General features: G+C 39.7%; 1 protein-coding gene across 1 annotated transcript in view; it reads right to left on the reverse strand.

The window, feature by feature from the left end:
* Window positions 1-25,379, reverse strand: part of GALNTL6 (polypeptide N-acetylgalactosaminyltransferase like 6) — a 1,248,724-nt gene that overhangs the window by 27,360 nt on the left and 1,195,985 nt on the right. The window contains exon 11 of the mRNA XM_062212832.1: window positions 3,234-3,350. Coding sequence (XP_062068816.1) covers window positions 3,234-3,350 — 117 coding nt within the window. The remainder of the gene's footprint in view (window positions 1-3,233; window positions 3,351-25,379) is intronic.

The raw sequence follows: 25,379 nt of genomic DNA on the forward strand, positions 1-25,379 counted from the left end.
ATGTAGAGGAATGAATCCTAATTTTTATGTCATTGAATAACATTGAACATAGCTTACAGTTAATTACTGGAAAATGAAGCAACCTGTGATGTTTAAGCCTCCAAGTTAATATATGGTGAGACATGTTTCATATGCAATTCATTTTTCACGTCTTGTCAAACTTTAATCTTCCTGTAGCTCTATTTTTAGGATCTCTAGAGACTGGAAATCTCCTTTTCAAAGAGCTCCATTCGCTAGTCTTTTTTGTTCTGCCTATGAAGTGTTCTCTGCTTGTCTGGTGCTGCTCTCTGGTGACCATTTCTTAAATTACAAGCTGCAGATTTTTGCAATTTGGCCTGGGTGGGATAAGGAAGCAACAATTTTTAAAGTGTATGCAATATAGTAGGCACTGTTTATATTCATTTTCAGTTGTCAAATAAAATATGCAGGCATGAGCAGAATTCATTTTAAAATATTAAAAGATAGAAATACAAAACCTAATGTAGCCATGAAGGCATATATCCTTCATGGCAACCAGCTGGCTAGATGTGTTTGTTTCTTGGTCAGGCTGAATAGAGGTGGTAGAGAAAAGAGACAAAGCTTTTCCTGTGGCTTGCTGCTTTCTCTTTCTGTAAAATATCTCTTTCTACTTTAGATGCCAGTCATACTGATAGCCTCTTAAGCCTTCTCTTTTGCTCCCAGGCTGAAGTCAGAATTGCTTGTTGGAAGTAACAGTCCAATCCTACTATTTCTCAGATCCATGGTAACATCCCTGTGGTGCTAATAGAAAGAGACTGAGGAAGCAGAATGCAAGTTCTTCTCACTGAATTCAATTCCTATCAGTAAATCCTGGATCCACAGAGCCATCTTTAAAACTCACACGGCAGGATACATTTGAATGAATGATAACTAGTACTTGGTGACTATGCTGGGAATGGGCGAATGCAGTCAAAGTCACAGCTCCCTTGGACCTGATAGAGATTTCTAATTTGGTATTAGCATTTACTGGTTTTGTGGGTGTGTATGAGGAGGAGGAAGGGAAAGTGCGCTTATTCTGCACCTATTATATGTGGGAGATACTGTTGTATCATAGGTATTATTTATTCTCAAAACAACTTTGTCAGTGAGTGGGTTTTATTGTTCTTGTTTAAAGATGGAAGAACTGGGGCTGGCATTTCAGTATAGTGGGTAAAGCCACTGCCTGGGACACTGACATCCCATATGGGTGCCGGTTTGTGTCCCAGCTGCTCTACTTCTGATACAGCTCCCTGCTAATGGCCTGGGAAAAGTATTGGAAGATGGCCCAAATGTTTGGGCCCCTGAAACCCATGTGGTAGACACAGATGGAGCTCCTGGCTCCTGGCTCCAGTCTGGTCCAGCCCTGGCTGTTGTATCCATCTGGGGAGTGAACCAGTGGCTGGAAGATCTCTCTCTCTCTCTCTCTCTGTGTGTGTGTGTGTGTGTGTATGTGTGATTCCCTGTCTCTCTGTAACCCTTTCAAATATGTAAATAAATATTTTTAAAAACTAAAGATAGAGGAACTATGTATTAGAAATATTGAACAATTTCACAAGACCACTTGGGTTTAAACTGAGATCTGGGTTGGTCTGATTGCAAGGCCCATGATCCTTCTAGAATATCATGAAGCTGTGGGGTTAGAGGAGAGGCAGTGTTGACTGATGAATCTACTCTGAACTGTGTGGTGGACTTGGTCCAGTGCTGTTTTTCTAACATCAAACTTATCTTCATTGTAATGCAGGGTAGTGGTGGGGCAGGAAGGGGCAGTGGGCAGCGAGAGGGAAGCACCAACATGGTCACTCCTAGTGAATCCAAACAGCTCTTTAATGTGCTAGGCTGGACATGGTGAGCTGTTTCTAGATTAATTACAAGACAGTCTCTTGAGGAATAGGGCTACAGGACAGCAGTGATGCCTTATAGAGAACTGCTTGTTTAGTTTTTTGGACAACTCTGGGAAGCTGAAAGCACAGGCAAGGCATACTATTCTAAACTTGGAATATTTCCTTCTGCAGAGAGAGGGATGGGGACAGGATAGAAGAGGCTTTGACTATATTAATTTTTATGCTTAAAACAATATAGCAGTTGGCTGGTGCCGTGGCTCACTAGGCTAATCCTCCGCCTGCAGTGCTGGCACCCTGGGTTCTAGTCCTGGTCGGGGCGCCGGATTCTATCCCGGTTGCTCCTCTTCCAGTCCAGCTCTCTGCTGTGGCCCGGGAAGGCAGTGGAGGATGGCCCAAGTGCTTGGGCCCTGCACCCGCATGGGAGACCAGGAAGAAGCACCTGGCTCCTGCCTTCGGATCGGCACAGCGCGACAGCCGTAGCAGCCATTTAGGGGGTGAACCAACCGAAGGAAGACCTTTCTCTTTGTCTCTCTCTCTCTCACTGTCTAACTCTGCCTGTCAAAAAATAAAAATAAATAAATAAGAAAAACCAATGTAGCAGTAGCCATTATACTTGTTAGATTTGTTTGATGAGTGCACAAATGTCTTCTGTGATAGTTGCTGTAGTTTCTTACTGGAATGTTTTATAATTTAAACAGAAAGCACTACAAAGGGGAAGACACAATTCTACCCACTATCTTTTCTCTTTCATCAGTAAAACAGTGTAAGGAAAGGTCCTTACAAGGGCTTTCATGTTTCACAAAAGACTGAAAATCACAACTCACTTAAACTAAGTTGTACTGAAATGTTTTCCAGACAAAAGCAACACAGATCTTCCATGAAATCCAGGTTGGGGTGTTGTTACCTCAAAGTTATCCTTCATGTAGACTACTAAAAATATTGTTGCAATAAGAGGTCCACCTAAAGCATTCTTTTCAATATATAGCCAGAGGGGAAAGATAAGTTTAGATAAAGTCCTTAGCACAGAATAACAGAGTCCTTCATTAAACCCATGAAATTTAGTTAGTAGAGTTCCATAGCATTTTACCAGCCTTTAATGTTTTGAAAACTCTCAATCTGGGAAGGAGCAGGGTCACAATCAACATTTCTACTATCCTTTCTATTATTTAAAGTGCTTATATTTAGACAAATTTCCTTGATTATTGCAAATGCCCTGAAGAGAAACAGAAACAGAGAAGTTAAGTGATTCACTTACTCTAGAGCTAGTTGGTGGCAGACTGACCACCTCACTCCAGATTCCTATGACCCACCTAGAGACTTGTTCCCGCTGTGTCCCTCCATGTTTGCCTCAGTCCCTTCTGGCCCAGTGGCGGTGGCTTCCGGGGGCTGACATACCTGTTCATGAGACCATGTCCTTTCAGAGCCATCCTTGACACAGATGTCCAGCCTTAGCTCAGTTCCTGTGGCTCCATGCTTGCTGTCCACACAGAGGTTTGCTGCCACATTTCGAATCTGTGGAAAGAAGAAAGAATGTTGAGCATGGGCTGCCTGTTGGTGTTGTTTTGCTAGGTCCTGATAATCCCGATGTAAATTAGGCAATAAAGGGGTATCTTTTTGAATATACAACTTTTGAAGGATTCCTGAGCTTGTATGCAATTTATGGATAAAAAGCATGGAATTAATTATAATACAATCTACTGTACATGTGAATGAACATGAGGTGGTCAAACAACAAAAACTACACTTGTCTACAACAAAGGAATGGGTTGACAAGCAACGTGGGGAGTTCATGACTTCTGTAAAATCACAATTTTTCTTTTTAACGCAGTGCTTAAGTTGGAATTTATTAACTTTCCTCCTTCAAAACATCTTCTACCATTATCATCCTAGCAGGACAAGAGCTCTAACACAAGATGGGTGATACAGGTAAAATATGTGTTGGAGGACAGTGAGTCACTTAGTAGTCTGTGACTCTATGAGGATGTAAGGACCTTAGGTTCCAGTTTGGCTGTAACACTCTTGGTTTACACCTGATGTCAAAGGTATGCTTGTCTCCTATATGAAAACTTAAACATCACTCTCAAATATTTTCAATACAGGAAAAACTTTATTTTTGCAATACTAAGCTTATGATTTTCTGAATAAAGCATGAACTTTGAAAAGTTACAGGTGAGTAAAAAAAGATAATTGCTTACAATTATTATATTAGCACTTATATAAGGAATTGAATAATTGCAAGTGGGAAAACGGTGGACAATGAAAGTAAAAAAGCAGGAATAGCAGTAGAAACAGTCTAGACAGAAATTTGTCCTTCAGTCATCTCTTCCTACCTGAAGATTTCACCAATCCTCCACATCTGGCAGTTGGATATTGTTTATAGTTTGGCACTTAGGTATGTACGCTAAGATAAGCTCAATTATCTCAATCTTTTTCTAATAGCTTTATATAGTGTTGGATTGTAATAATCCTTTTAAGCATTTTTAAGAACGGAAACAAAAGCAGGATGGACTCAACTGATAATTCTATTCAATCTTCTTTTGTCTGGAATGAGTAGATGAGATGAGGAGTCTTTCCAAAGATGAATGAGCAAATTGAGTCCCGTCTTACTGGAGAGGGACAGTGACACAGGAGCATATTGTTATGAAATGCTTTAGGTAAAATAAAGGGAATAAATGATGCTGGGATGGGGATGGGGTGGTAGAGGGTGCTGTTTCATTTTTCATTTATTCATGAGAAGAGGTTGATATAATGTCATTCTGGAAGGAATCAATGGGGTGGTTATCAGTTTACTTATTTGGAGAATTTGTCAACAGGTTGGATTAATTTTCCCCCACTTGGTCTCTACTTTCATGGTCTCTGTCCTTGAAGACAGGGGAAAGTGAAATAAGGTCAGATTGAGGGCAACAGTTCTTAGGCTGATTTCGCCCATGGACCTCTCTGATAATCTAAGGAAAGCCATGGTTGTTTTGCAAAAGCAACCAACCAAATAAAGTATAAGTAGCTATATACAAACACTTTTGTATTTATTTTCCTGAAACTCACCAATTCCAGATTTGAACCCTGGATAAGGGAAAATGCTTGACTCCCACCCCTTGTAAACTAAATGCTTCCCTACTCTTGCAAGCATGAGATCTGGAAAGACAGGAAATGAACTTGGCTCATCATGGAAATACATCTGTTTCACTCTCCCTTTTGCCTTTTCTTAACCTTCCCTAAAGCAAGCACCAGAGAAGAACTTTCCTCTGGAATCTGGGGAGCCAAGTTTAAAACATGCCTTTTGTAAAATCAATTTCTTGGTATGTGATGGCATTGCTCTAGTGAAACAGAAACACCCAGAAGGTCAACGTTAGATTTTTCTATTGCTGTCTTCAGCCAGCACACTCTAAAGCTTCTGTTTGATCTCCTTATCTGAGTCTGGCCTGTTAGTTTTCTAAAGCTGTCTGCAGCCTGAAAGCACCTGACAGAACTCTGGGCAGACTTCTCTTTTCATTCCTGAGCCATTTACCTCCCAGACACACTGTTCTTAGAGGCCCAGTGTCAATTTATGTTGAAGACATCTTCAGGGCACTATTATTTCCTCTTCTCAAGTCTAAGAGCTCTGAATCACATTTGGGGAGAAGAAAAGCAGCTGCTTGTAGGTTCAGGGCTAGCTGGCCACAGAGTTGGAAGTCTGTCCCCCTCTGTCACCTGGTATTTGAGCCCACTCACTGCAGGGACCTTGCTCTTAGAAAAAGAAGGAGAATGAGAGGAAGATAAGGGCACATAGAAGCCAGAGACACTGATTGGCAAGTCTGACAAATCAGCTTGTGAATACACAACAAAGCTATCAAAGAGTTCATTTTTTGTTTTTTTAAACTTTATGAACTCAAAAAGGCTCTGGCATTGATGGAGGTTACCATTTTCCAAATTCTTGAATTTCCTAAATTCTCACTCAAATGGCATCTGTGTAGACAATGGGATAAACTGTGTTGGAAGCCAAATTTCAAGTTTTGAAGGCATAATTGCCTACATCTGTGTAAATTTCAGCAAAAAGTTGTGCCACAGAAAAAATGCTGCAAGTTCAGTATAGGATAAGGTAGGCAGCTAGATGCATGATTAACTTTGGGTCATTCTCATTTGCTTCTCTCCCTCTTGTCTTTTTATCCCCATCTCTTCAGCACTTATTTGTACCCTTTCATTTTGATCACAGTCACATCAAAATAAATAGGTGAATAAAATTTCAATAAAACTGATCCTACTACTTTTTTACTTGATTGAAGTTAAACAAACATGTAGAAAATAATATTTACCAATGCTTTATACTCTATTCAACATGACCTCTTTACCTGCAGCTAAAGATAAAGCATTTTACACATATACACTCGCCACCAATCTTGGACATGGAATATTAAATAAATTTAGGCAGAATAAATAATTTACTGACTTTATTCCCTTGATACCCAGCTTCAGGGTTTGACAGCATTAAAGTCAAGGAATCTTGAGATATGCTAACCAGGATTAGAAAGTGGGATAGTGCTTGATGAGGAATTAATGAGAAGGAGAAAAATGGAGGACAAGGGAACTGTTATGTATTTATGCCAGAATGACACAGATATGCTCCTGTTGGTCAAGGATTAGAAAACGGCCTAGTAGAGAGTAAAGGATTTCTCTAGGTATGCAAGAGAAGTCAGGATCAGCTTTAATATTGTGACCCCTCCCCTCCTCAACACTGGAGGCTTTAGTAAAAGAGTTACAAGGGGTGAGGAATGCGGTCTAATTGCCAAGGTGGCTAGTAGATGTGAGATAGGTAATTCAGTTGGCAGAGAGACAGTAGCCTTATTTTTAGAAATTAAACAGTTTGGTTTGTTAATTCCTCCGGAGAACCTTGGGATCTTTTAAATGCAAAGTAGTAGATGCATAACTGATTCAACAACTTTTTTTTTTAAAGGTTTATTTATTTACTTGAAAGTCAGTTACACATAGAGAGAAGGAAAGGGAGAGAGAGAGAGAGAGAGAGAGAGAGAGAGAGAAAGGGGCCATCTTCCACTGCTTTCCCAGGCCAGAAGCAGAGAGCTGGATCAGAAAAGGAGCAGCCAGGACACCAACTGGCCTCCATATGGGATGCCAGTGCCACAGGCGGGGACAGCCCACTATGCCACAGCGCCAGCCCCTAGACTTTTTTTAAAAAAAAATTTTATTTAGTAAATGTAATTTTCCAAAGTACAGTTTATGGATTACAATGGCCTTTCCCCCCCCATAACTTCCCTCCCATCCGCACCCCTCCCATCTCCCGCTCCCTCTCCCAATCCATTCACATCAAGATTCATTTTCAATTATCTTTATATACAGAAGATCTATTTAGTATATATTAAGTAAAGATTTCATCAGTTTGCACCCACACAGAACATAAAGTATAAAATACTGTTTCAGTACTAGTTATAGCATTAATTCACATTGGACAACACATTAAGGACAGAGATCCCACATAAGGAGTAAGTACACAGTGACTCCTGTTGTTGACTTAACAATTTGACACTCTTGTTTATGGCATCAGAAATCTCCCTAGCCTCTAGTCATGAGTTTCCAAGGCTATGAAAGCCTCTTGTGTTCGCTGACTTTGATCTTATTTAGACGAGGTCATAGTCAAAGTGGAAGTTCTTTCCTCCCTTCAGAGAAAGGTACCTCCTTCTTTGATGGCCCCATTCTTTCCACTGGGATCTCACTCGCAGAGACCTTTCATTTAGGTCCTCTTTTTTTTTAGCCAGAGTGTCTTGGCTTTCCATGCCTAAAATACTCTCATGGGCTCTTCAGCCAGATCCAAATGCCTTAAGGGCTGATTCTGAGGCCAGAGTGCTATTTAGGACATCTGCCATTCTATGAGTCTGTTGTGTATCCCGCTTCCCATGCTGGATCGTTCTTTCCCTTTTTGATTCTATCAGTTAGTATTTGCAGACACTAGTCTTGTTTGTGTGATCCCTTTGACTCTTATACCTAACAGTGTGATCAATTGTGAACAGAAATTGATCACTTGGACTAGTGAGATGGCATTGGTACATGCCACCTTGGTGGGATTGAATTGGAATCCCCTGGTGTGTTTCTAACTCTACCATTTGGGGCAAGTCCGATTGAGTTTGACTTCACTATTTACCATGACTTTAGGCAAGTTACTTATTTTTGCCTCAGTTTTCCTTTGTAAATACAGAAAATAATACTTAATGCTTTATGTATTATTGCAGAAGATTATACATATAAGGTGCTTATATTAGTAATTGCTCAATAATTAACATTTTTTGTAGCAATACTGGCAGTATTAGGACACAGCAAGAAAGATATTGATTGGTGTTATTTTGTGAATTGCCTGAATATTAATATAAATATATAGACCTTGTTTTGTTGAAAAAGAGACTGCTAAATGTTTTTGAGAAGAAAACTTGTTTTAGGAAATACATTCATATGATTATGGGAAAACAGATGGAGAGTCATACAATTTTAAACATGGGGACTGGTTTTAATTGATAATGAGAATCTGAACTATGATAGTGGTAGAGATAGAATATACTGAAAGAATATATTAGGGTGCTTCAAAAACTTTAGGGAAATGGAACTAGAAAATGAAAAATTTCCATGAACTTTTTGAAACCCACTTGTATATACTCAAGAAAGAGATGTATTCCAGATACATTTTCAGATAGCAGTTACAGTACAGATCTGGAGAACTGTTCACATGTGGATAATGAAGAAGACACGCTGAGACTGAGGCAGCTTTGTGACATCCATATCTAGACATGCAGATGTCTGGAATTTGGGGGGCTGGTTTTGTGGTGCAGTGGGTTAAGCCTCTGCTTGCAATGCAAGCATCTCATGTCAGAGTGCTTCTTTAACTTCTGGCTGCTCCACTTCTGATCCAGCTTCCTGCTAATGCACTTAGGAAAACAGTGGATGATGAACCAAGTACTTGGGGTCCTAATACTCATGTAGGAATGCAGGTGGACTTCTGGGCTCCTGGCTTCGGCCTGACCCAGTTCTAGTTGCTGTGGCCATTTGGGAAGTGGACCAGCAGATGGAAGTTCTCTCTGTCTGTCCTTCTCTCTGTTACTCTAAAGAAGTCTGGAATTTGACAGGTCAGGTTAAAAAATGCACATTTTGAGGCCAGCGCCATGGCTCACTAGGCTAATTCTCTGCCTGCGGTGCTGGAACCCCAGGTACTAGTCCCAGTTGGGGCGCCGGGTTCTAGTCCCGGTTGCTCCTCTTCCAGTCCAGCTCTCTGCTGTGGCCCGGGGAGGCAGTGGAGGATGGCCCAAGTGCTTGGGCCCTGCACCCGCATGGGAGACCAGGAGGAGGCGCTGGTTCCTGGCTTTGGATCAGCGCAGCACGCCGGTGGCCATTTCGGTGGTGAACCAACGGCAAAGGAAGACCTTTGTCCTTTTTTTTGACAGGCAGAGTGGACAGTGAGAGAGAGAGAGAGAGAGACAGAGAGAAAGGTCTTCCTTTGCAGTTGGTTCACCCGCCAATGGCTATTGCGCTGCGGCTGGTGCACCGCACTGATCTGAAGGCAGGAGCCAGGTGCTTCTCCTGGTCTCCCATGGGGTGCAGGGCCCAAGCACTTGGGCCATCCTCCACTGCACTCCCTGGCCACACAGAAAGCTGGCCTGGAAGAGGGGCAAATGGGACATAATCCGGAGCCCCGACCAGGACTAGAACCCGGTGTGCCAGCGCCACAAGGCGGAGGATTAGCCTATTGAGCCGCGGTGCCGGCCCTGCTCTCCTTTTCTACATCCTGGCCACTCCCCTAACCCTTTATATAAAAACCCTTGCAAACTGCTTCTCAAGGAGGTATTTTATTTAGGTAACTATACCTAGTCAGTGTCTCCTTTACTTGTCATAAGTGAATAAAGCTTTCTTTTGAGCAAGTGTTGCTTGAGACTGATTATTTTGTGACACCTCAGCAAACAGAACCATAGTGTCTGCTAACCTGCCTCAGAGAGCAGCAGCAGATGCTATGGCCTGTAAATTTCTTCATTACTACCAGTCTGCATGCCTATGGCTGCATTTATTATCAAAATAGGTCTGAATCTCAACCATGGTAGAGGAAGGATTGGAAAAGTCCAAGTTTCACATTCCTTCAGCCTTGCAGGTGGTTATTGCTTTTTGCAGTTGCTGTATGTATACTCTTGAGTCTTCTTTTACTCCTTTTATTAGCTAACAATTTTATATTGTTATTTTAATTTATTTATACAAAGGGAACAGATTTCATATATACAGTTTTAAGAACATAGTGATACTGCCCACACTCCCTTCCTCCTGCTCTCCCTACCCTTTCCTTTCTTACTTATTTTTTAATTTTTGCAATGATATACTTTCAATTTACTTTATAATAATAATATTACTCATCCACTACATAAATAATTCAACAAATATTAACTAGATAGATCACTGTTCCTCAGAAATATAGACAAGTGATATAAAAATAATCAAATCTCAAGATGTCAATTTCACTCGTATACATTACAATTTTTGTACTTTGTATATTAATTATCACAAATCAGAGAAAAAATATGACATTTCTCTTTTTGGGATTGGCTTATTTCACTAAGCATAATAGTCTCCAATTGCAAACATTTTGTTGCAGAAGACAGGATTTTTTTTTATTTATTTATTTGACAAGTAGAGTTATAGACAGAGAGAGAGACAGGACACAGAGAAAGGTCTTCCTTCCGTTGGTTCACTCCCCAAATGGCCGCCACAGCCGGCGCTGCGCCAATCCGAAGCCAGGAGCCAGGTGCTTCCTCCTGGTCTCCCACATGGGTGCAGGGGCCCAAGCACCTGAGCCATCCTCCACTGCACCCCCGGGCCACAGAAGAGAACTGGACTGGAAGATGAGCAACCGGGACTAGAATCTGGTGCCCATATGGGATGCCGGCGCCGCAGGTGGAGGATTAACCAAGTGAACCACGGCGCCGGTTCCAGGATTTCTTTTTTATGGTTGTGTAGTATTCCAACATGTATAGATACCACATTTTCTTTATCCAATCATAAGTTGATACATATTTGGTTTGAGTCTGTATTTTAGCTATTGTGAATTGAGCTGTTATAAACAGATAATTCTTTTATATGCTGATTTCATAAAATATCAAAATTTACATGTTCAAATTATGAATGTGATTTCAGTCTCCTGACTGAACTCCAACTGATGCAACTGCATGTAAGCAATTATTAAAATAACAGAACTGTATGATTTCACTATAGCAAAGAATGTGAAGCAGGGTGAGAAGATTGTGGATGGAACTCTGGAGAACGCCTTTTCTTTGTAAGTGGGTAAAGAAAGAGTAGCTATGAAAAGAAAGAGAAAATAAGAGAATCAGAAAGAAGATAGGGAAATGAGTTTCAAGAATTGTGTGAAGGGACACTGTCAAATTCCATAGAATGATCAAGTGGGAGGAGGACTGGGAAGAGGTGGTTGGATTTAACAGTTAGAAAGTCACTGGTAACTAATCAAAGGATAGTTTCTGCAGTGTAGGCAGAAAATTACAAGTGGACTGAAGAAAACTTAGAGGCAAGTCAATAAATGGAAGCTTCTCTTTCAAAAAGCTGGATAGTGATACAGGGAAAAATAGAATTAAAACAAACACTGCCGGTGCCATGACTCAATAGGCTAATCCTCCACCTGCGGTGCTGGCACACCGGGTTCTAGTCCCGGTTGGGGCGCTAGATTCTGTCCTGGTTGCTCCTCTTCCAGTCCAGCTCTCTGGCAGTGGAGGATGGCTCAAGTGCTTGGGCCCTGCACCCGCATGGGAGACCAGGAGAAGCACCTGGCTCCTGGGTTCAGATCAGTGCGGTGCGCCGGCCACAGTGCACCGGCCGCAGCGCACCGGCCGTAGCGGCCATTGGAGGGTGAACCAACGGTAAAAGGAAGACCTTTCTCTCTGTCTCTCTTTCACTGTCCACTCTGCCTGTCAAAAAAAAAAAAAAAAAGAAAAAAAAAAAAAGAAAAAAAAAAAAAAGAAACACCAGAGGCAGGTGTTTGGTTTGATGGTTAAGATCCAGTTAAGATGCCTGGATTCAGTTCCCAGCTCTGACTACCCATTCCACTTTTCTGTCAGTGTAGACCCTGGGAGGCAGCGAGTGGTGACTCAAGTGGTTGGGTTTCTGTAATCTATGTGTGAACATGAATTGAGTTCCTGGCTTTCAGTTTCGGTCTTGCCCAGCTTTGGGTGCTACAGGCACTTGGGGAATGAACCAGTGAATGAGAGCTGTCTATCTCTGTCTCCCTATCTCTTGAATAAAAAAATTTGTTAAAAATAGGCTTATTTTAAAAAATGATCAACTAGATATGTAGAATATATCTCTTCAAGCAAAAATGATATGACTGATAGATTAAGATAGAACTAGAGTTAATTCCGCATTTCTGAGTTTTGTATGCTTGGATTCAACCAATCCCAGATTGAAAAAATATTTGGTAAAAAATAAATTTCAGGGTCTGGTGTTGTGGTATAGGGGGTAAATCCACTGCCTGTGATACTGACATCCAATATGGATGCCGGTTCGTGTCCCAGTTGCTCCACTTCTAATCCAGCTCCCAGCTAATGGTCTGGGAAAAGCAGCAGAAGATGGCTCAAGTGTTTGGGCCCTTGCCACCTACATGGGAGACATGGATGAAGCTCCTGGCTCTTGGCTTTGGCCTGGCCCAGAGCTGGCCATTGCAGTCATTTGTGGAGTGAACCAATGGATAGAAGCTATCTCTCTCTCTCTCTCTCTCTCTCTCCTCCTATCTCTATAAATCTTTCTAAATAAATAAAAAAAATCATTGAAAAAGAATTTCATCTGTCCTGCGCAAGTACAGACTTTTCCCCCTTGTCATTATTCTCTAAACAAAACAATATAACAACTATTTATACAGCACTTATATTATCTATTATAAGCAATGTATGTGTCTAAGATATATGTAAATTCTATGCTATTTTATATGAGGGACTTAAGCATCCATGGATTTTGGCATCTGTGGGGTGGTGAGGGGTGTATTCCTGGAACTAACCCTCTACAAATATTGAGGGATATAAATCTTGACATAATTCGTTTGAGACACAAATAAATTATGGAGTGCTTTTAGAAATTAAGAACAGTATATAAATACGCAGCATTAAAAATGCTATTACCCTTATATGACTTCTAGCCTTTAAGGTTTTGCCTCAGGGCCATCACACTACTTTTGCTCGAACAGTTCCATTCTGTCTCTAATTGCTCCATGCCAGTGGCATCCCATGGCTGCTGGCAGAGACCAACTAGTGCTTTTCCTCAAAATTATGCCTACAGAGATTTTCTTCCTATCCTGTGCACATTTTCCTCTTCTGAATGTACCATAAATGTAATTGCTTTGGCATCTCTCTCTTGCCCTGGGACTTACTAGAGCTATTCATTTCAGAAGACTGGCTTACATTATGTAAGAGAAAGATGAGCCCATTATAGAAATATTACCAGAGGGCCTCCAGATTTATATGTGTTCCACTCCAAATAGTTGTTTTCTAAAACCATGTCCTATCACTTGAAGTTAAGTATTGTGAATATTACTTGTGAAACATGTACAGCATCAAAATAGGTACTTTTAAGTTGAACCATTTGCCAAAGACAATTTGTTCTTCACAAATACATGAAGAGGGAAATTTGTATAAATGAGCTATTTCTTTTTGTGGTTAAGATAAGCAATTTTTCTCTGACAGAAGGAAGAGAATTAGAGTACCTATTTCATATTAAACTAGATGGTTTTACAATTTTCATTTCACTTCCTAATTTGTACCACCACCATACTATGCATTCATTCACATTTGCAATTGAGGTCTGAAAAAATAAGTAGTTTGTCCAAGATTAGACAACCAACAAATGAGAGGCAGGATCTGCACCCATGTCTCTGATGCCTACATCTGTGCTCTTTATATCAGAAAAATGCCATTTTGGTTGGTAAATCTTTGGCAAGTGCTTTGTTAAGCTCTATCTTAGTCTGTTTTCTGTCACTACAAAAGAATATGCAAGACTAGGTAATTTATGAAGAATAGAAGTTAGGGTTCATGGTTCTGAAGTTTGAGCAGTCCAGTTGCATAATTCTGATGTGTTTGTGAGGGCCTTGTGCTGCTTCAAATCATGGTGAAAAGCAGAGGTGCAAGCCATTGCATGCAAAAGAGAAGCAAAGGGAGCCAAACTCTATGATAGCAAACTCAATGTCAGGAGAGAAGCACCAATCCACCTATGAAGGTCCTGCTGTCATGACCTAAATACTTTCTACCAGGCCCTAGAACCCAACACTGCCGCACTGGGGATCATGTATCAGCATGAGGTTTGGTGAGGAAAATCATATTCAAACCACAGCAAGCTCAAAGGAGATTAAACTAGGTCATGAAATCTTGCATTTAGAAAAGAAGTGACCTTAGTCACAAATTGGACTAATCTAGATGGAGAAGCTGAAGCAGAGCTAGAAGTAAAATTATGTCAACACTAGGGAGCTTCCAAGGGATGGGGTCAAGTCACTGAGGTCCAAGACTGAATGGGAGTGTCTGTTTATCCATGATGGCTGTGCCTCTGGGGGAGGCTGTGGTGGTATGAGAAAAGGCTTCATAGGTGACTAAGAAGAGGAATCATTTCCTTAACTTTCCATGAGTCTAGATTTTGAACCTGGATTTTTAAAAAATCCATTTTCTGAAAGGAAAAGTTAGAAAATGGGCAAATAATGGTGACTTTGTCCTGGCCAAAATGCAGTTCGCTGGAAAGTAACTCCTTTATGTTCAACAGCTTGATGTACCCCACTGTACTTGTTTCTTCTTGAATGGAAGTTCATTCCTACCCTTTCCTTTAGCCTTGAAAATTAGAAATCTTTGCCATTTTGTTATTTGCCCTTCATGAAGCAGATGATTTGAAACATTTTGAATTTTTAAATTCAACATTTGAATCAGATGAAAAAAATTTGATAACTCAGAAACTGAATTCTTTCTTTTTAGTTGACATTTTTCCCTAAATAGTTGTTGGAATTTCATAAAGTTCTAGAAGGAAGTATCATATTATTTGTGCTTTCACTGTGGGAACAGAGGCATGGTCTGGGGAGGGAGTAACCAACAGCTGGCTTGGCTGAGCAGGGATTTTAGAAAGCTCAGGTGAATTATACACACCTGTTTTATGAGACAGAACACCTTGCATGTTGGAAACATGAAAAGCAGGATTTTACAAAAAAAGTTGTAAGTGGAAGTTTAGGAGATGAACAGAATCACTGGAGTCCTTCTTTTCTTCCCTGAAACTTAGAAAATTCAGATAAGCAAATTCAAAATGCATAGAAAGTGGGAAAATAAAATTTAACGGAAGATTTTACAGCGAGAGCTCAAGAATATCTACAGAAATACACATCCAAAGGATGTCTGAAAATCAGGAAAGGCATTTTAAGTCAGGAATTAATCTGAATTTCTTGGTATTCTGTGAGAAGAAATCTGTAAGAAGAGCACTTCTCATGCTACTAATAACACTAATTGATCCTGTGTCAACAGGTTTAAAAGGATGGAATGTTGTTTTGAAAGCAAATACAGGCTGTAGGAGAAGCTAGCTTTTGCACCAAAGAGGCTGTGTGGACCATTTTAACATCCAGTTTGGGGGGGAGGAAGGAATCCCAAAGGGACTGGCAAACTGGAAATAATTGGGCACCATCACTCAGAAAATGGCAGGAAGCTCTCAGCTCAGATCGAACCACATTGTGCTGGGCAAGCACCTGTTCTTTTAATGATTGTTTTAACATTTATATTCCTGTCGCTTTTTTTTTTTTTTCCTGCAGTGCTATTCGATGAATACAAACACATCTCCCAATGCTTGGATTCAAATATGGATTGCCAATAAACCTGAGATTGGCTTCAGTTTTATTATAATATGAAAAGCTAATTCCAACATTACCCTCAAAGCCAAGGGCATTAGCCAGAGGCTTTGAAGATAGAGCAATTTTAGTATATAGAAAACTACTCACATAACACAGTGTCTAGAAAAAATAATTCCTTTGAAGTCAGGTCAGATGAAACTTGGGCAATTTAAAAATCTTGTTTTAATAATTGTTAAGGTCTTGTGTAATATTTAGAACAATTAGTTCATGAAGATGCGTAATCAAAATTGTAAGACTGATTCTGAGAAGGATATGGCCCTTCGACCCTGGGAAGAATGGCAGCAAAATCTCTGAGACAAATGACAATCTGTGGACTTTTCAATCTCTAGTGAAGTGGATTGTCTAGAACCCATTCTTGAGTTTAAAAGCCAGTCTTGTAAAGACAGCCAGATAACTGTATTTATTTTCAGGTAAAATAATTCAGTATGAATCTTCTAATATAAATTTCATCATTGTTAAACATACTAAGCATATTATGAGAGCTAAGTTGGGTCTTTCAGGGGAAAAGCATAGAAATATCAAATTGCATTTGGGATACAAAACAGTAATGTAATGTTTGTAAAATATTTCAAGGTATAACTACTTCCCTGCAATGTTTCTCTGTGGGCCTTAGCTTACGAAGTTATATTTCCATTTTGTAGCATTTATATTTTCAAATGATTTAAAAGGAATTTATTGCTAGAACTTCTTGTTGGTTGTATTTAATATTCATTTTCTGTTACTACACATGTTGCAAACCTATTCAGGAGATTCAGGGGATTGCTAGTATGTCAAAGCCACCTGCTGTTCATTCATCTCTCAAATCCCTTACCCAAATCCTGTCTCCTCTCCTTTTACTGTTGGAGCTGGGTCATGGGAAAGCTCCAGCAGTGACTCTTTGAGCCGCAGGTGGCCCTCTGGTTAAATGTTGTATTGCCTATTTTATTTTTGGAACCTGACCTTAATCTTTTCATTCAAGGCTGTTAGTATCATTTTATGAAAGTGATTTTTAAATTTTTGGGTCACAGATTCTGAGAATCTGATGAAAACGATGAACTCTCCATAAAAATGTACCTTTATAGATACACATACCACGTTTGGTATACAAACTATTATTATTTTCTATACTGTGGGGTTATAAAGATTCTTTCATGTATTTCTTATGTATATGAGGGGGATTCAAAAGTTCAGTGCAAATGGAATTAAAGGATAATAATTTTCCATGAACTTAAAAATTCTTTAAAATTCATTTATTTGAAAAGGAGAGAGAGAGGACTCCCATTTACTGGCTCACTCCCCAAATGCCTAACAGCTGGAGCTAGGCTACATTGAAGCCAGGAGCTTGGGATTCTATCCAGGGACCTAAGAATATGAACCATCATGTGCTGTCTCCTAGTTTCTGCATCAATGGGACCACAGAATTGAGAATGGAGCCAGGACTGGAGCACAGACAGTCTGATATGGGATGCTGGTGTCCCAAGTGATGTCCTAGGTGGTACACCACACACCTATCCCTTTAGAAACTTTGAAGCCCCTTTGCATGGCTAGCTCCTCACCCCCTAAAGCATGAACCCTTGGGGACATGGCATTTGCTTTTTGGAATGTACCATATGGGCCTCAGTAAATTAAAAAAAAGACTGTAGTTTTGCTTTAATACAGAACACAATAACTAGAAAGTGTCTCATACAAAAACAATTCTTTTCTCTGAACCTTTGTCTCTTGTATGATTAAATAATATGTTACTTCCTCCATCAATTTGCAATGCTAATCAGTGTTTCAATGCCAGGAAATAATATTAGCCAACATTTTTTTTTAGACCTTGCTGTGTTAGGTCCTATGCTAATTGCTGATCATGAATTATTTCATTTAATTATATGAGGTAGGTGCTTATATGTTACAATGAGGAAACAGCCTTAGTTTCTTGTGTCAGCTATAACAAATTATCAGAGTCTTGTAAACTGGAAATTTATTCTCTCATAGTTTTGGAGGCCAGAAGTTGGAAATTAAGGTGTTGGTAGAGCTGTGATTCCTCCAGAGACTCTAAGGAAGGGATTTTGTTTCTTGTTTCACCAAACTTTTGATGGCTGTCAGTATTCCTTGGCTTGTGGCTACTCACTCCAATATCTGCCTTTATATTAAGATGAACTTCTCTTGTACTCTATCTGTCTCTTGTCTGAGTGTCTTTTACAAAGACTCTTATCATAAGAAGTAGGGCTCACTTAGATAATCCAGGATTAGCTCATCTTGATCTCTTTAATTCCATCTGAAAGTCTTTTCTTCCAAATAGAATCACATTCCTAGATTCTGGAAATTAGAAAATGGATCTAACTTTTTGAGAGGCAACATTCAATTTGCTAGACAATGTGTAGACAGCTTACAGCCGATGGTAGACACAAGATTCCAACTCTTGTGTTGGGAACTTAAGAGTCTGTGGAAGGCCGGCACTGTGGCATAGAGGGTAAAGCGCCGCCTGCAGTGCTGGCATGCCATATGGGTGCTGGTTTGAGTCTTGGCTGCTTCACTTCTGATCCAGCTCTTAGCTATGGCCTGGGAAAGCAGTAGAAGATAGCCCAAGTCCTTGGGCCCCTGCACCCACGTAGGAGACCTGGAAGAGGCTCCTGGCTCCTGGCTTCAGATCAGTGAACCTGCGGATGGAAGACTCTCTCTCTTTCTCTTCTCTCTCTCTACCTCTGCCTCTCTGTAACTCTGCCTCTCAAATAAATAAATAAATAAATAAATCTTAAAAAATAGGAGTCTGTGGGAACCCCACACTCATTAATCGTGGACTTTGGTGTCTTTTCTGACTCTTAGTCATAGGTGCAGTTGTATCATTTGCTGATGAATTGCTGGGATGGGAGGCCCATTCTAAAGGAACTCAAATAGACTTATGCATAGATACAAAGAAGCTGAGGCCAGAAACAGTAGAGCCAAATGTCATCTCAAGAGTTTCCCTCTTCGGCTCTATTTTGATGCAAGATGCCCCAGGTTGATAGTGTCTTGGAGACAGAGGGAGAGATCTGAAGAGCCTGGGGAGCCTAATGCATTGCCATTTGGGATGTGCCTGGACAGTGGTCTCTGAGCTTGTGGAAAAATATGTTTAAAATATTATGTATGCTAGAAGAAATTAAGGAAGATATAGAATATAAAAAATTAAGGAATAAATAAATAAATAGAATAATAATGAAAGATAACATTGTTAAGATGGCAGTTCTACCCAAAGTGATCTATGGGGTCAATACAGTTTATATGAAAATATCAGTGATTTTTTTTCTTCAGAAATAGAAAAATCCATCCTAAAATTCATATGGAATTTCAAGGGATTCAGAATAGACAAACAATCTTAAAAAAGAACAAAATTGGAGGGTTCACACTTCCTGACTTCAAAGCTTACTGTAGTGCTATAGCAATTAAAGCAGTGTGATACTTTGCTACAGATAAATAAACCAATGAGATAGACCAGTGAGCCAGCAATAAACACTCTCATATATGATCAAATTATTTTTGACAATGATGCCAAGACTATTCTGTGGGAGAAAAAAATATATCTTTTCAACAAATAACACTGAAAAAACTGGTTATCCACATATGAAACAGTGAAGTTGGAATCTTATCTTACACTCTATACAAAAATTAACTCAAAATGAGTAAAAAGCCTAAATGTAAGATATGAAGCTATAAACTCTTAATATAAACATACATAAAATGTTTCATTAAATTGGAATTATCAAAGTTTTCTTGGAAATGACACCGAAAAAATACAGACAACAAAAAAATTGATAAATTAGACTTAACCCAAATTAAAAACTTGGGACATCAGAGGACACTGTCAGGGTAAAAACACAACCCACCAAATAGGTGAAAATATTTGCAAATTACATATCTGATAAGGGGCTAACACCCATAATATTTAAATAAATCCTAAAACCTAAAAACAACAAAAAAGAATCCTATTCAAAATGGGCAAAAGACTTGGAATAGACATTCTTCAGAGAAGATACAAATGGCCAATAAGCACATGAAAAGATGTCTAACATCATTAACCGTGGAGGATGCAAATTAAAAACACAATGAGATAACACTTCATATCCACTAAGATGGCTAAAACAAAAACAGAAAACGGGAATGGACATTGTGGCTCAGTGAGTTAAGCCACAGTTTTCAACACTGGTACCCATACTGGAGTGCCAGTTAAGTCCTGGCTACTTCACTTTTGACCCAGCTTCCTGCTAATGCATCCCAGGAGGCATCACATGATGGCATAAGTGCTTAGGCCCCTGCCACTCTTGTGGAAGACCAGGATAGAGTTCCAGGATCCTGGCTGGAGCCTGGCCTAGCCCTGACTATTGCAAATATTTGGTGAGTGAACTAGTGGATTGAAGATATCTCTCCTTCTCTCCCTCTCTCTTTCACTCTCTCTCTCTCACTTTGCCTTTCAAGTAAGATGAAACTAATTAACTAAATAAATGTAAAAAAATAAGGAGAAAAGAATAAGTATTGGTTAGTATTTGGAGAAATTAGAAACTTTGTGAACTGTTGTTGAGAATGTAAAATGGTATAGCTACTGCAAGTAACAGTACGGTGTTTCCTCAAAATGTTATACATAGAATTACCACACAATGCAGGAATTTGATTTCTGGGCATATATATATATATATATATATATATATATATATATATAAAGTATTGACTGCAGGGACTGAGGCATTCACCATAGCCAAAAGGTTGGAGCAATTCAAATGATCACTGACAAATGAATTGATAAACAATGTGATATATAAATATAGTGGAATGTTATTCAATCTCAAAAAGAAATGAAGTTCTGATATACACTAAATACAGCTGAAATGTGAAGATATTATGTTTAGTGAAACAAGTCATCTACAAAAGAAAGCATATGATTCTATTTACGTGAGGTACCTGAACAGTCAAATTAATATAAATAAAAGTAAAATAGAGGTTACCAGGGACTGGGGGAAAGGGAAATGGCAAGTTACTGCTTACTGGTGAAATGAACTGAATTGTGCTGCACCCTCCCCCCATGTTTATGTTAGAGCCTTAATGCTTATTAAAGCTAAAAGAGGCCATAAGGGTAAGGTCCTAACCTGACAGAATTGGTGGCCTTATAGTAAGTAAAGGGGAGATATTTTCTCTGCCTCTCTCTCTCTCTTATACACACACACACACACACACACACAATCTTATGAGCACACAATGAGAAGGTTACTACTTGTAAGCCAGGAAGAAAGTTCTCATTAGAACTTAATCATGTTGGTATCCTGATCTCACTTCCAGCCTCCAGAACTGTGAGAAAGTTAAGTTTTTGTTGTTTAAGCCACTCAAGTTATAGCATTTTGCTATGGCAGCCTGAGTGTACTAATAAAGATGGCCAGGGAATTTCAATTTGGGATGATGACAGCATTCTGTATATGGATAGTAGTGATGGCTGCACAACAGTGTGAATGTATCCACTGCCACTTCACTGGTATGCCACTGGCTAAAATAGCAAATTTTATGCTATATATTTGCTTTATACAATACAAAACTGTCATGTAGTGTTTATTTAGTGGTGACCGAAACAGTTGCTTTTGCTTTCTGTAAATCTATAATAGAAGAAGCCAAGGTATAGGGTCTGGGGGTGGAGCAGGGAAGGGCAGCTCATAGAAGCCAGGAAGTAATTCCCTGGTTTTGGGGTGAAAATTAGAATAGGAGAATTGTATTCAATATGGCCTCTGAGTAAATACACTTTTCTAAGTGTATTCTGAATTGAGCATGTCTCACACTAGTGATGTGTCTTTTCCACATTTTACATATTAGGAAAAAAGTGACAAGAAATACTATTATCTGTTATTCTGTGATAGTGAAAAACTGTGTTAGCAGAAAAACTGTCTGGAAACTCCCAGAAGGGCTGAGATCACTCTGGGCTGCAACACAAAGTGGTGAGCATTTTTTGAAAAATTTTTCTTGTCTAACCTTGCTTTATCTGAGATTAATTTCCTTTCAATCTTCTTTAGAAGCCAACCAAGATTGCTTTCTCAATATACAGTTCAAATGGTTATAGCCAAGCTTTCTAACTTCATCATTAGTGTTTTGTAACCCAGCAAGGTAGTTCAAAGTGTTCCCAGGGACAGGGGAATGTTTGGATGAGATGGAAGATGTGAAGTTAGTCTGTCTTAAAATCTACAAAAAAGAGAAGGGGAGGCTGGGGGAGGCAGGGAGAAAGTGATGGAGGGAGGGGAAAAAGGAGGGGAGAGAGAGAAAGAGAGAGAGTAAGAAAGAGAGAGGAAGAGGAAGGACGAAGAGGGAGAGGGAAGAATATTTGAAACATGGGGGACTCTTGTACAGCTCTGCTCAATTTAACTGAAATGTAGATTATGTATGAACTTGAACCCTTCACCACACTCAGGATGTCAGGGTTGAATCTGACACTATTGATAAAAGATTATTTTTCCATTTTAAGTTTCCTTTTTTTTTTTTCCAAAGTTGCAACTTCCCCAAATTTTTTTCTGGAAAACTGTATCTCTTAGAGGAGGGAAAAGCAGTTTTCTTTGGGAGAGAATATATGCTTACTTTCAATTTGGCATGGGATGGAATTCAATATAATTTCTCTTTGAGATATGGAGTGTTTTGAATTTTCATTATCAATAACTATATCATACATGTGTTAATTTGGCTTTGAGATGCTCAGAGGCTATTAAAAAACCCAGTACTCCAGTTACTGTTAGTCACTAATTTGGATGTGCATATTATGAATAACACTACCATTATCATCATTAGTATCACCATTGCTGTCTGGACTAGCCGGTGACTCCTTGTGGTTACTTGTTAGGTGACAGACACTGAGGTAGAAGCTTTACACGAGCTATTATAGTTAATCTTCAACACACTCTGTGATATAGGGATTATAATTCTCATTTTACTGCTGAGGAAACTGGGAAAAATTAGCTAGACTGATTCTAATTTATCCAGTAAATATTATAGCTGGAATTTGAACAACAGAGGAATCTGAGAATTCAGTATAACTGGGGACAATAATCATTTCCTATTTATCTTTGTAATGGCCACCTCATTGTTTACTATGTCTTACATGTGACAGAGTGAGCTCAATTTGTTTTTAGAATAAATAAATGAGGAAAGCTAATAGATATTTAGCATTTAGTTAATTACCTCAGATTTTAATTTGGAAGTTGCTGAACTGCTGCATTTTATTTGCTCATTTTAAGGCACTTTTATCGGTTAGCTTGTTAATATAGTCATAATTGTGTTTTTTTTTTTCCTTGGTCTGCCTTGTTGAAGTGTGAAGACTTGGTCTCCTCAGGAGTCCCTGTGCATTCACACTGAAGATGACTTTAAGAACTGTAGGATTGGGGCCCCGGCCTGAAGTGCCGGCATCCCATATGAGTGCTGGCTCGAGACCTGGCTGCTCCACTTCCAAACCAGCTCTCTGCTATGGCTTGGGACAGCAGCAGAAGATGGCCCAAGTCCTTGGGCCCTGCACCCATGTGGGATACCCGGAAGAAGCTCCTGGATCCTGGCTTTGGATCAGTGCAGCTCCGGCCGTTGTGGCCAATTGGGGAGTGAACCAGTGGATGGAGGACCTCTCTCTCTCTCTGCCTTTCCTCTCTTTGTGTAACTCGGACTTTCAAATAAATAAGTAAATATTTTTTTAAAAAGAAGAAACTGCATAGATTTAAAAAAAACCTGTAGGATTTAGTCGATATCCTTCGAGTGAGGTATCTGTCCCTCAAAATGATGCAGGCAAATTGCCTTCATGAGAACTCACTAGGTTTTACACTACAAGAGAGCAAATACTGTCTGAAGTAATCATCATTCAACCTTTGTGATTAGCAGAGTTCTTGGTCCACTAATGTTTGCTGAGTGAAAAATATGAATAAAAGCGTTCGCCGGCGCCGTGGCTTAACAGGCTGATCCTCTGCCTAGCAGCGCCGGCACACCGGGTTCTAGTCCCGGTTGGGGCGCCGGATTCTGTCCCAGTAGCCCCTCTTCCAGGCCAGCTCTCTGTGTGGCCAGGGAGTGCAGTGGAGGATGGCTCAAGTGCTTGGGCCCTGCACCCCATGGAGGACCAGGAGTAGCACCTGGCTCTTGCCTTCGGATCAGCGTGGTGTGCCGGCCGCAGCATGCCTGTCATGGCGGCCATTGGAGGGTGAACCAATGGCAAAGGAAGACCTTTCTCTCTGTCTCTCTCTCTCTCACTGTCCACTCTGTCAAAAATAAAAATCAATCAATAAATAAAAAACTAAAAAACAAAAAACCTAAAAAAAATGAATAAAAGCAACACTGGATAGGTCAGAGATAGTAGTTGTGTAAGGTCAACTGAAGGAGACAGGATGCAGAGCAAAACTCCACAATAATCTACACAATGGCTTAGCTTAGAGAAGAAAAATGTGTTGATGAGAAGTTGTTCAGTAATGGAAGGGCAGATAAAGGTGATGAGAAGTAAATATTGGCATTGCCATTCAAATGCTGCACATAGTACCCACCACCTGCAAATATTCCCAGCATCGATGGCAGAGGTCTCACTAGGATGGTTATAGCCAACAGACTTCAAGTGCTGTTCATTTTGGAAAGTCAAACCTGCTGGCATCTCTGATCCCATTAGACTCTCTTCATCTTTTTTTTTCTGATTCCGTGTTCATCAAACAACTATTTGACTCCTATGTATCTGCTCACAAGGGAAGAATGTGCTAATGATATGGATTTCATGTTTTTCTATTCTCACTGACAGTGATTTTTCATGCAACACCAACAAACAGATTTCCAATAAACATCTGATGCCTGCATCTCCTTGTATGACACCAAATGCACTGACTGTATTCTCATGTGGAATTCTGAGTTTTGTGACAGTTACAGCTTTCATTGTCAGTTAATAATGGATTATTTTGGTATTGACTGTAGGAAAAGTCAGTCTCTTGGAGTCTGATCATGATAAGGCCTAGAAAAGAGTGAGTTTCTAGGTCTTCAAAGAGGAAAAGTCAGTTCCATGCATCCAGCCTTTTCCTGAGGCTGGTGTCTCTCAAACCTTTCCATGTAGACTAGGCTGACAACTGAGAAATTGAATATGTATCTGGGGAGTTAACAATCTCAAATTGAAGTAATTTTATTTTAAAAACTATTATGCAGCAAGCATTTTATTCTATAATACATCCATTTTATATTGATGTTATTTTCATAGGCTCTTATTTGTCTACTAAACTTGAAGTAAAATTGGTATTCTCTGAAGGTGCACTGAGGTTTCCTGTGGCTCCACATACTCCTGTGTACATGGCTGAGTAGCCCTACAGACATAAGCTGATGTGAATTCAAAAAGCCCTGCTTGAGATACCAACTTACCTTTTGCAATTAGGTGACTTCTGTGTCTTGGGATTTTAAGTTCTTTGGCTACTTAACTTCCCCTAAGTAGGCTTATTTCTTTATACCAGAAAATTAAATGATTATTTAACTTCCTAATGATTAACTCAAATAACTACAAAATAATTTTGTTTGTGGTGATAGGGATCTCTACTGAACACGGTTCCATATGATTCTATTTTCTCTCTCCCTCTTTTTTTCTTTTTAATAATACCACTATGACCTCAATCGCTCTTTGGTTAAGTAACTGAATAATTGGGCCATGTTCTTCAAACATGTTTGGAGGATTAAACTGAGTACAGAAAGCATTCTGAAAA

Source organism: Lepus europaeus, chromosome 16 (assembly GCF_033115175.1).
Source record: "Lepus europaeus isolate LE1 chromosome 16, mLepTim1.pri, whole genome shotgun sequence".
Taxonomy (NCBI): domain Eukaryota; kingdom Metazoa; phylum Chordata; class Mammalia; order Lagomorpha; family Leporidae; genus Lepus; species Lepus europaeus.